Raw genomic sequence first — 12,763 nt, forward strand, 5'->3', positions numbered from 1 at the left:
AGAAGTAAGAAACAGTCGATACACTTAAGTGGTGGCTAGCTCTAGAGCTGGTGTCTAGAGCAATGTCCCGACTGCCTCGCTTGCCCTCATATACTGCAATGCCCACGGTGAAGGAAGACCCTATGTCCTGTGTGATTGGAATTTTCACACAGTGCTTGCCGTTTGGGCTCTTCCTTGCTTGTCACAAGTATATTTCCGCCCCAACGTACCAGAGATAAAAGCGCACAGCCGTCCCTTAAGTGTGTTTCCTCTGTACCTTACTTCTCTGTGGGCTCTCCCTCTAGCCTCACATTCCTGACATTACGAACTTTGACACCCTTTCAATCCACTTCCATACACAAATATTCGTGGAACGGAAGTAACTTGTAACATACACTCATTCAAAATAGAAGGAGAGTGAACTGATCTAGTGGTTAGAGCGTGGCACTTAAGCCCGTCCCTGGTTCAAATCCCACCAAATCACCAATGGATTTTATCAAAGATTTGATCTAAGAGACAAACCAACCACTAGGTCTAGCCTGAAGTAATGTTAAAAATAATCCCGAGCTCATGCCAAGCGTCCTAGGACAAACAAACAAGAAATTGCCAGAGTTTCATGAGCATAGTTACAGATATGAAAAGCTTTTTTTTATAAAAACATATCTTATTAGATATTATCTCACAGTGCTATTAATGGGGTTTATCATTTAACTAAATGTTTACCCAATCTGCTGAAACTCATGAAGAGATACCTGTCAGAGGTGAAGTTCGGAGGGATGGTCGCCCAGTCGTCTACTCGGACTTTTACGGGATCAGTGGATTCTTAGTGATTTGCAACGCAGATCAGTTATTCTACTAATTTTTCCTCATCATTGTTAGTGTGCTAACCGTACTGTATTTCTATTGATAATAATATTTACTTTTGGTTACAAGAAAGGAAATCGTGATGAAGATTCCATCCAGTCCACAATTTTTTTCAAGTTTGAAATGAAAACCATAGCAGCTTATTTCAACCAAAATACTAAAGTAGAGATTAGCTTTAGCAATTTCCAAAATGGTAATGTGTTTTACCAGCATTTTGCATAATCATTCTTCAGGCTCAGCGCCTAGATTATCAATCTCTATTGATTATACTTGATACTTACTTGATACTTGATGATGTCCCACTAGCATCGCTCCTGCGACGTGGTCGTCAAATGGGTAGAAAAACAATAATAGGCCTAATTGAACAGATCTTCTACTTTAAAATAGGCCGCTTCACTTAAATATTCTTTTAACATCTTCTTAAATTTATTGAAATTTTGCTCTTGGATAATGTTCCTTGGTAGTGAGTTGTAGATCTTGACACTACTAAAATATGGGCTCTTGCTGGCCAAAGTTGAGTTAACTTGAGGTACATGTACTTGATTAGCTCTTCTCGTGTTGTACTGATGGACCAGATTGTTTGTGAAAAAGATGTCCGGATTATTTCTCACCAAGATGGCAGATTCTAAAATAAATAGTGATGGGAGGGTTAAAATTCCAAGGTCCTTGAATAGGGGCCTACTGTGAGCAAGACGTTGAGCACCACACATTCTCCTAATAATTCGTTTCTGGAGGAGAAAGATCCTATTGGCCATGGTACTACCTCCCCAGAATACTATTCCATAAGATATTATACTGTGAAAACATCCATAATAAACTTTTAACAAAATGTCAGTCTGGACCAATTTCTGGAGCCTAGTAATTAAATTGATTACAGATCTTATCTGCGCCTTTTGCATAATCTGATCCAACGGGATGCTGGAAGGGATCTGGGACTGGATGGGACAAGCTACAAGAAGCAATGAAGCTAAATCAATTTTGATTTAGTTTCAGAAAAAAACCATGCTTGAGTTACTCAATTAATTGAATGTAGGAATTCCCTAAATACAAACCGTTTTTATCTTCATAACATAAAAAACCATTAATCTCTACACAGTTTTTGATGGATCTAAAATAATAAAAAACAAGGATAAAATCACATATACCTGAAAATGATCGGCCGATTGCAAACTTTAGTTGTCTATTTCTATTACACAGAGACTTCATTCAATAAGTAATATCCAATACCCAAAAATTATTAAGCTATTCACTTATAGAACTTATAGTAAATTTTGAACAAGCAAAAGTGTTATAGTCTTTGCCACCTTAACTTGAGGTAGCCCAGACTGACCTGCAGGGCCTTTATCAGCTGGTCCCTCACGATTCTTTTACAACACTATTAGCGACACTTCCGTGAACGACCTATTTCAATATTAACTTTAAAATTATAATCGGATATATTTTCTATTTGCCAAAGGCAGTTTTCAAATTAATATGAATTTGAACTTAATTAGAGCATTCTCTTCAACTAGTTTTAATCGTTTAAATAAAGGAATCAACATGAAATTATCCCTATATCACAACTTTTATTAGTTACCTACTTTATACTATTTTAAGTTTAGAATATTGATCCTTGAATACTCAGTTTGGTCAAAAAAATACAGACAAGTCAATTTGCACACCACTTAACTCCGCAAAAGTATTACCTTTACAATACACCTTACCAGTTTACAAAAAAATACTAAAGGGTTTACAAAAATAATTTACCATTTACCAAATTAGTTACATTTAAGACTGGAAAAAATAACAAGTTCAAGAGTACTTACGGTCTGACGACTTCCTGGACGTAGTGTTGTCTTAGTTTATGGTTCAGGGAAGTCTGCTTATGTCTTTACAAATATTTTTCTTAAATTTCAGTTATTTTGTTTCCCTGGCAACAAATATGTTCAAAGATAGTAAATGTGTAAAGGCCTACACAGGTTGTCTCAGACCTCTCTTGAGGATTTTGATATTTGTGTACACATTAAAATTAAGAAAGGCAAATACTTGATTATGCCTGTGTAGTGTGTGATTTTTAAACAAAATCCAAATCATTTAAGATTTAACAGTCATTAACCTAAAGTGTTTAATGTAGCAAATAAAAGAAATAGTTTGTAATTTTTATAAACAAATTAAATCATTGATTCGCAAAAATATAAAAACTTAACTGATTGCGGTGTAACAGTGTATCGGTCAATCAATATTTTTAGTTACTGTAAACCTATAATAGTGTGATTATAGGGTTTTGGCGTACATTTTTATTGTAGATTCAAGATGTAAAATTTTAAGAATAAATTAGTAAAATGCTTTTGTAAATTTGCTGTGTTACTTTTAACAGTAAATAGTAAACCATTAACAGTGATATTTGTGCCTTGTTGAGGCCTAGAAGTTTATTTTGAAGTCATGAAACGTATAATTTAAACGGAACAGAGAACCAAAGGAACCTAGATCTGACAATCTTAATTTTTTTCCAATTACGTTTAGTTTAAAATAATCAAGTGTCCATTATTAAACCACATCATGTCTACACAATCACAATAATTATTATTGACAATTTTCAAACCACACACAATGTCTGACTGTATAACAACATACCTTGAACTTTATTATTGGATTTTAATGGTAATGGTAACATAGACAAAGCAAGATATTTTATATTTGTACCTAAAACTTTCACTTGATCTGCTATAACCTCCTTTAGGTTACGAAATAGAGCTTTATGACATTAAGCTTGAAAATTTCCGTGATAAAATACAATTAGCATTTGACTGTTATTATGCGGCCAACATGTCAGAATAGTGTATAGTCAAAATAGTAAAGGTTTTCTTGGAGCAATTGTTTGGTTTGGACTCTGTAGATCTAATATTGTTGATTTTTAAACAATCTACAGTTATCTTCCATTTTAACCTTGATTTTATCTTATCTTTGGAAACATTACTTTATAATTTCCTTGGTTTTATTTTATTTTTACTCCTTAAACAGAAAGGATTACAAAGGAATCCTTATTATAGTTCGGCCGCTTAGAAAACGACCTCCTCCAGCATTGGTTTAGCATTAGCGCGCAGGTCGTTTTCTAAGCGGCCGAACTATAGTTTTGGATTACAAAGGAATCTTTATTAGTTTTGGATTACAAAGGAAATTTAAGATTTTGAAGCCGGTCAATGATAGACTCCGACTTGGGAAGTGTTCGAGTCACTAACATACCCCAACCAGCTGTTCTTTAAAGTTAGTTACTCGACCACTTTTCACTTACCCAGCCATTTTCGATTGCCAGCCGGCTTCACAACCTTAAAATATTAACTTTTATTTAGTTCAAAATTAGCATTTTTACTGGTATGTGTTTTTTACCCTAAGTAACGAGTCTGTGAAGATGACATGTTGTGTTTTTAAAGGCCTGAAGATGGGATTATAATCCCAAAACTTATACAGTCATTGTATAGTTTTATCCATAGCCTTTTGACACTCAACAGCTGATGTTTGTACAGGAGATGTGTACCTGGTCGGATGTACCAACGTAGGCAAGTCAATGTTGTTCAACGCCTTGCTTCAGTCTGACTACTGCAGAACCAGAGCCGTAGACTTGATACAGAGAGCTACCACTGCTCCGTGGCCAGGCACAACTCTCAACCTGCTAAAGGTATGACCCACCTCGGGTAGTTAATCTTAATCAGTAGTTCATCTGTCATTGCATAATAAAAACTAGTCGGTATTTGAAGTTTGTTTTAGCATGCATACATACTCACTCCTCCGGCCACTCAAATCCAAGTTTATTTTTGGCCTCCACAACAAGTTTCCTCCAGACTCCTCATCCTCCGCCATGTCCACTTCCCCCAGTTCTTATATCTCCAGCCAGCTGATCACTCCATCTTAATCTTGATCTTCCTAGTGGCTGCCTTCCTGCCGGTCGACCTCTTTACGCCCTTGTTGTTGCATCCTCCTCTCTTCTTCTCATATGACAAGCCACCTAATTCTTCCTACTTCTTGTCATCCCCACAACACAAGTTCCTGAGTTCTCAAGTTTACTACTGAGAACTGGCTTTATTTTATTTTATTGTTTCTATTTAAACATGAGTAGCATTTATTAACATTATTTGTAAGGGAACGGTTTAAACCGTAGTCTTGTTAACTATCTAACATCGATCTGTTGTTAGAAAGCATCATCAATTGATAGCCCATTGACAATGGTATCTGGGTCTAATCGAACCAGCGACCTTCAGATTTTAAGGCAAGCACTATAACTACTCGGCTACCCAGGCAATAATAATTCTGCATACACACATATTCTCCTCTAACTTTTCACAACTAAACTCTTCTTAAAACTACAAATGATTCGGTAGTACATTTATGTTTTACAACTCTCAGTTACAGTTAAGAGTTATAAAAGGTACTGGTCCTGTTAGAGCAGGGGACTTCGGTTCCTAGGGTCCCGGGTTCAAATCCCGCCAAATCTTTATGGATAACCAATCAAGATGAATTTTTGTTCTAAAGTGGATCTGTTGTACCTTAACATACATACAAAGTTGCAAAATGATTGATTGAAAACCCTTAAAGATAAAAATGTTAAAGTGAAAAAATCAATATGGCGGATATCTGGTTTATGAAGCGATTTTTGAAAAAATATTACTCTTGATTTTCTCTTCATTTTGACACCCATAAAACCATTTCCCGGAGTTAAGCTTTTTACTTATGGGACACCCTGATTCTTTATGCTCCATCCGAAAACTTGGTATGCAGATTTTGGATATTTTATGTATGATAGTAAAATAAATGTTTTTTTCATCATAAGGAAACAATTCCAAATCAGTGGTATAAAATTTAAAGATAGTCTCTAGCCCTTGTATACAAAACCTCCAATAACCCAGTTTTTTCTTTGAACAGTTTCCAATCACTCGGCCCGAGGGACATCGTTTGGCGATGCGTTCTCTGCGGCTAAAACAACAAAATATGAATGACCTACAGCAAATACAACAAGGAGGTCATCACGAGGTTACCCCACAAATGATCTGTAAGTAACCTTTTCTCAATGTTGCTAGGATTAGCTAGGTTTAGTGTTGATAGTTTGACTCAAAATGCATAACGACATTTGTTAGCATACATGATACATGCCATTATTGGATAACACCTTCTTCGGGGATATTCAATAGTTGTCATACACAAAAAAATGTTCAGCCCAAAACTAACTACTGTATATGAAGTGTTTTGGGGCTTCACTCACCTTTATTTTGGACTGGTGATATCCAGGACTCAACAATAAAGGTGAGCGTAGAAGCCCACTAAATTTCACAAATGAAATTAATAATATTACCTTGCTTAAAAGCGAGTAGTTTTAAAACATGAAATTGTTGTACAGTACATGATCCGTATTTTGCACAATCAAAATTCCTCGCAGTGCCAGTATTAAGATAGGAGGTGGATAGAAACTACGAGAAAGTTGTCTATAAATGTAACAATCAATTGTGATCAAACGTTTTCAGTTTACACTTTAAGCGAATATGAAGCTGATCCAGGCATATTCTATCTCGACAACAAATCATCAATTTCAAATTGGAGTTGTGTGTCCATCTTAGTTGGGAATGTACAGTAGTGAAAGTGATTTATAGTTTAGACCTAAAACACATTCTCTTTGAGGCAATTCCAAGGAATTCTACTGTTCCTTTTGCAGCTCAAATCAATCGGACCTTTTCACATGGCAATATTGAGTCTAACTCAGATGAATACAGCGACGACCTCTTCGCCATGCCCAAGTTGGAAGTTCTCCGTAAGATAAGAGAACCAGGATCTGGACTTGATCCTTCAGACCCAATGTTGGCAAAGAGCAAATGGCTGTATGATACTCCAGGAGTGATTACTTCAGACCAGGTACCTAACTTTGTCTGCTAAACTAACTCTGTGTCTAACTATAGTCAAACATTGTGTCTGAGTCTTTGCAGAATTTTGCAGTAACCCATTGACGACTTATGTGTGTAGTCTGTCACTGCATTTCGTGGGATAGTCGTACTCCTAACCCCACTGGTCCTCAAGTACTACGTTAAATCTGACCTACGAATGCTAGTGTTATCGCATGATGACAGTATAAGCATTTATACTGGCAATTGACCCGTTCGGCCAACGGTGGCATGTTAGCTCAGTTGACTAAGGCATTGCACTGACGAGTTTATCGTTGAGGTCTTTCTATATGTGCGGGTTCAAATCTAGTACATATGCAATCCATATTGAGCTTGCTAATGTGTGGCTTAGCTGGAGTGAAGCCCAACTTAAATAAACGATGTCCAACTTGGGTGGACGTTGATGGCATTAGTGAGATTAATAAGGACTGCACACAACACAGGTTTTGCTTCTTTTCACATTTGTATAGAGGAGGAGGACACAGATTTTTCTTTCTTGGCTTTTATTTTGGTTATAAATGCAATTAGGAAATTAACATTGCTCTAATCCTGCCTCTAATTTACAGGCTCGATTTTGTATTATATTTACTTATAACAACAGTACAGAAAATTGAGCATCATGTTTGATTTTGATCATAAATAAACAAAAACTAATTATCACAAAGAACAAAAACCCCAGAAACATTCATACAAAAATGTATGCTAATAGCTTTGCCTCTTCAGAACAAATTGTATAGTAGGTATTTTACACCTTGGAAAAATTTAATATATTTCTCTGAAACAGATTATTAACCTGCTGACCACTGAAGAGCTGATGTTAACTTTGCCTCGGCAACCACTGATTCCTCGCACTTTCACAGTGTGGGCAGGGCAGAGTCTGATGGTAGGAGGATTGGGACGACTCGACTACCTGTCCGGGAATACCAACATCAAGTAAGACACTCCCATTGTACTCTCAAATGTTTTGTTGGAAGAAAAAAAATCATTAAAAAAATTAAATAAACTACAATTAGTACAAAGAGGGTAGGCAAGATGGTGCGTCAAGCTAGTCTGATTTATCCTGATCCAACTTGCATTCAAAGCACCTTGGGGCAGATTTTAACTATATTTTTTTCCTAAACATTCTATTGCGAATGACATAACACTGATCGTGTCTTCCTATTAAGGTGTTTGAATTAAATTGGTCAAATAAATCGGTTGGACAAAACCTAATATTTTGACCATTACCATAACATGTAATATACAATAAGTTTGTATCAGGATGACCGTGCTAGCAGCAGACACACTGCCTGTGACTATCTGCTTCACACAGGATGCTGCGGAGGTGTACAGTCACTACCTCGGCTCCGCAGCACTGGCAGTACCTTGTGGGAGTCCTGAGAGGCTGCGGCTGTGGCCCGGACTGAAGTCCAAAGAAGAGTTCGCCCTGAAAGGCACTGGTTGGAACGAGAGTTGTGGTGATGTCGTTTTGTCTTCAGCTGGTAAGTTGACATTTTTATGAGTTTAATTTAAATTGAGTGCTAAATGCAAAGCCAGGACAGTAAAACCTCTTTGAACCATTACCATTTGGATTGGAACTATAATTTAACTGATTAATTTGAACTCCCAAAAGTCAAAGATCATTTTAAAATATCATAAATTCACTTTGTGTAGCTTAATTTATTTTTGTTTTTTTGTTACTTAAAACTTTCAGTTGATTATAAAAAGTCAACTGTAATCATTGAAACGTGTGGTTGCGCAGGCTGGGTGGCACTGACGGCAGCTAAGGACAATCTTGTCAGATTGCAGCCATGGACGCCTGAAGGTCGAGGAGCTTATGTAAGGATTCCCCCCGTACTGCCCAGAGCCGTTTGTGTCAAGGGGCAACGCATGTTCAAATCCCCAGCTTATGCTCTTTTTAACGACAGCATCAAACTTAGAAATAACTAAATCTGTAAATAGGATTACTATGTACAAGGATAGGGATCAGCTAGCTTACCTGGTAGAGTCCAGATTAGCTTTGGTAACATACACAAAACAGTACAACTTAATATTTTGTCCCTGTTAGAGACATCAGAAGGAAGAAGAGGAGACAGATAAGTAACTGCAGAAGATCTGAAGATCTCGATCTCAAAAGACTGATGAAGAAGTGAGTCTTTTTCTTCTCCCTTCTGATGAAGTCTCTAACAGGGACGAAATATTAAGTATTACTGTTTTGTGTTTGTTATGTGTTTTGTGTATGTTACCAAAGCTAATCTGGACTCTATCTACCAGGTAAGCTAGATGATCCCCATCCTTGTACATAATTATCCTAATCAGCCAATTGACTGTTCCTTAATTTATAAATATGTAAATAAATATTAATTATTACATTGTGTTGGGTTTTATTTTTAAATAATGTTTTCACCCCCTTGGAATTATCATAGTTTTCTAAGTCCAGAACCACAGTATTCAGGGACACCAGAATCTAAAAATTTGGGTTTGTCAAGTATTTCAATAAATTATTATGCTTATTATTTTATTTGTCTATCCATATATTCAAAAACTGTCGTTAAACATTTCAATTTTGATCAAACATATTAACATATTATAAATGTAAACTGATATCTGTAGCCTAAATGTGTAAACCAAAACAACCCAACTAACGGAATCCTTAAAAGTTGGCTGGACTGCACAAATTAGGTCTATGCTTGAAAGTAGCATAAAATCATGAGGAGACTGTATTGGTTCATAGAAAAACAATTGGGAAAATACAAATAACTCCATCCAAACTTGTATATTAAAATTTATTGTACAAATTCCTAGTTTCTCCGGATTTTTTATTTTTAAGTGTTAAATACTCCCACAAAAACTGCCTCTACCACTTGGAAGAATACACTTATGTTTTCCTAGGCTATTGGCACTTCTATGTTCCGATCTACTACTATGCAGCAATGACCTCTTCCAAGATAGCATCATTAAATAGCTTTAGGACAAATTGCATCTGATTCCAGAATCAACTTTGTTTGAAATCAAACCAGGAACTTTTCATAATACTAGACAATTCAACATGAAAGAAAACCACACCTAGTATAATATAACACCACCACTTAGTAAATAGACGTGATTACATTCAGCGTTGACTCTGTGAAGTATCCGGATTCAATTATTGTACAAAAAAATTCTCACAATAATAAAGTTTACTAAAATTATTAGGAATCTATCAAAGAGAATTATTTTTTATAAAATTATGTACAACAGTATTACTTTTACTGTGTAATTTTCATTTACATATAAAACTTGAGTCCGACTTTCATTCTACTGTATTCTTAATTCTCAAAAATTCCACACAAGAATTCTAACTGCAGCATGCACCATAAATGTACATTGTTTTAAATATGACAAACAATACACCTTCATTTTATAACAGGCTTAACACAAAGGTGATTGTTGTCTTGCACATTTATTTACCATTAATTAATATACAAACATAATTGAAACAAATTAGAATACAACACTTACAATTAATAGTCGTCAAAGATAATCGTAATTATGTCGTTAAAAGTAATTATTTAAGTTACTGCTAATACAATTCCTCTTGAAACGAATAGCTCTAACTTCTCCAAATAAGATTTTCTTTATAGTCTTTACAAATTCACTGACAATTGTCTGAACTTGTGTGGAAAAATTTAGCACATTTTAGACTCTTCTGCAACGGCATTTTCTTGGATTTGGTTCAATTTTAAATATGCAGTCATTTAAGTATTTCTCTGTTATACATTTTTTTTCTTACAGTCATATAGCAACACATTAAAACTGGTGATATAACCTCACTACAGAGGCGAGATGTTAAACATCATAACAGATCATTAAAAATTGTATTCGATAGCATGAGAATTAATTGTCATCTTAAGGCAATTAAAAGTCACAATTTTTTACCATAGTCAATGGGTCAACAGATAGGCTATCAGTGTTTAGGCTAATGCCTCTTGTATTATTGTAGTTTCTCATTAATCTAAATCCCTATTTAAAGTTCTATTAGTTAGTCCACCTATAGGTCGGCCGCTTAGAAAACGACCTCCTCCAGCATTGGTTTACCATTAGCGCGCAGGTCGTTTTCTGAGCGGCCGAACTATAGTTCTAATGGCATTGCATTAGAAACTTGATAATATTCCAACAGTGTTTCTATTGACCCATATGGATAATTTTTTTCACGACTAGATGAATCTTGAAACTGTACTCACGACCTAGTGAATTACTCCTCCCTGGACGTTTTCTCCGGTGCTGGGTTTTCGATCTTCTACCTGTCTGTGGTTGAATTCATCTTTCATAAATTTCAATGTTCATTTTATTAGTGTTTCCCTGGAAACAAGTGTTTAAATGTTGAAAATAATATTGCGTTATAAAGGCAAAATGGTTTCATCTTCAGCTTTTGGTGGTAGACATCCCATTCCTATATTGGTCGACAACAGTTTTAGAACAAATAAATAAATAAAAAATTAACGTTATACTGACCGCATGGATAGTGTTGTTTCTAATCACTAATTTCTGTGGTATATACCAACATTTTAACCGAACCAAACTGATAGCACAACTTTTTGTAAACTGCAGTATATTATTAAGTCACGTCGACTAGCTTGATAAAAAAACTAAGCGAGAAAAGAGAAACTTGACTAGCACACTCTGTGAAGTAGGAATTTATACATCCGTAGCGAAACGTCAATAGTCTTAGCTTCATGGTAAACTTTTACACTAAGAGATATCAACATTTTACTAGGTTTAAATGCCTGTATTTTTATTTATAGCATTTTGCGACTCTTGACTCTTAACTGAAAAAAAATCATGTTTTTCATTGTGCTAGTAAGAAAATAAATGCATAGCTAGGGATTCTGAGTTCATAAAATCAAAATGATGCAGTGGCAGTCCCAGGATTTCATTTCGGAGGGGGGGGGGTGACCACCGGGGGTTTGGGGGGTATGGATTATAGCCCCCAAAAAAGGGGGTCCGGGGTAAAAAAAAGTGGAATTTAAAGCCTAAGAACATATTTTTATATATATTTGAGCTCTAAAATATGCTCAAGCTAATAAAATATAAAATATTTCGGGGGGGGGGGGATGTATCCCTCTCATCCCCCTCCCTGGGACCACCACTGAAATGATGAAACCCTCTCCCATGAATGCATTTTCCATCCTAGTACAATGCCCTAGTCATGGCCGCTTTAATATGGGCAAAAGGTTTGTTGGGGGTGCAAGAGAAAAATACCATGACCCTCGTCACCCTTTACACGGCCACCAACCTGCAGAGCGACGGCTTCGGTCCAGAAAGAGCTTTTTATCATGGACACGAGTCCTGGATGGATCACTCTCAAGCAATTGGGTGGTAAGGTGGGAGGCCACGTTGACTAACCCTCCCATACCAGCCAGGGAGGAACTGGCTTGGTGTGGAAGACCCTAAATCGAATTAGGGTCGAGGTACCAAAATGCAAGACAGACATGCAGAAATGGGGTCTCTTACCAGACGAAGAAAACATCTTGTGCGCGTGTGGTGCTGTTCAGGATCCTGGCCATCTGCTGATCTGCGCACGCCTAGACCAGTCTTGCACATTAGATGATCTTTTACATGCGAGTGACAAAGCCATATCGGTAGCTAATTTTTGGAAAAGCTAAGTCTGATTTCCGGACATGGAAAGTAAGAGATTCCATGTCCACTACATCAAATTGATGTCCTACATCAATTGTAGTAAGTAACCGTAAAATCAACAAAATTTCATATTAGATGAGATTGCTTCCAGTATGCCATGAGTAAATATTAATTTTCATCCCCCCTCACTTGAATTAAAAACCACAGATATTAGAACAGAAACCGTATGGAAACATAAATAAATGACGTCATTGGCCCAAATCGTAGACACAAAATAACCTATTCTTTTTCGACGTTTTTTTTTTTTACAGAAAAATATATCACAAACATATTTACTTTCACACTAGTGATGTAATTTCTATCTGTAGGTACCGTTTCTGTTCTAATATATGTGGGAAAAACTATCTGTCAAACATTTC

The 12,763-nt window shown here is 36.2% G+C and overlaps 1 protein-coding gene across 1 annotated transcript in view; it reads left to right on the forward strand.

The window, feature by feature from the left end:
* Nucleotides 1-8,770, forward strand: part of LOC128994744 (nitric oxide-associated protein 1) — a 116,909-nt gene extending 108,139 nt beyond the window's left edge. Inside the window, exons 5-10 of the mRNA XM_054419499.1 lie at nucleotides 4,347-4,498; nucleotides 5,740-5,866; nucleotides 6,524-6,720; nucleotides 7,531-7,679; nucleotides 8,007-8,227; nucleotides 8,488-8,770. Coding sequence (XP_054275474.1) covers nucleotides 4,347-4,498; nucleotides 5,740-5,866; nucleotides 6,524-6,720; nucleotides 7,531-7,679; nucleotides 8,007-8,227; nucleotides 8,488-8,675 — 1,034 coding nt within the window. The 3' untranslated portion in view covers nucleotides 8,676-8,770. The remainder of the gene's footprint in view (nucleotides 1-4,346; nucleotides 4,499-5,739; nucleotides 5,867-6,523; nucleotides 6,721-7,530; nucleotides 7,680-8,006; nucleotides 8,228-8,487) is intronic.
* The last annotated feature ends 3,993 nt before the right edge of the window (nucleotides 8,771-12,763 follow it).

Source organism: Macrosteles quadrilineatus, unplaced genomic scaffold (assembly GCF_028750875.1).
Source record: "Macrosteles quadrilineatus isolate MER2022 unplaced genomic scaffold, UCM_ALF_1.0 Scaffold_5__1_contigs__length_97177068, whole genome shotgun sequence".
Lineage (NCBI taxonomy): Eukaryota > Metazoa > Arthropoda > Insecta > Hemiptera > Cicadellidae > Macrosteles > Macrosteles quadrilineatus.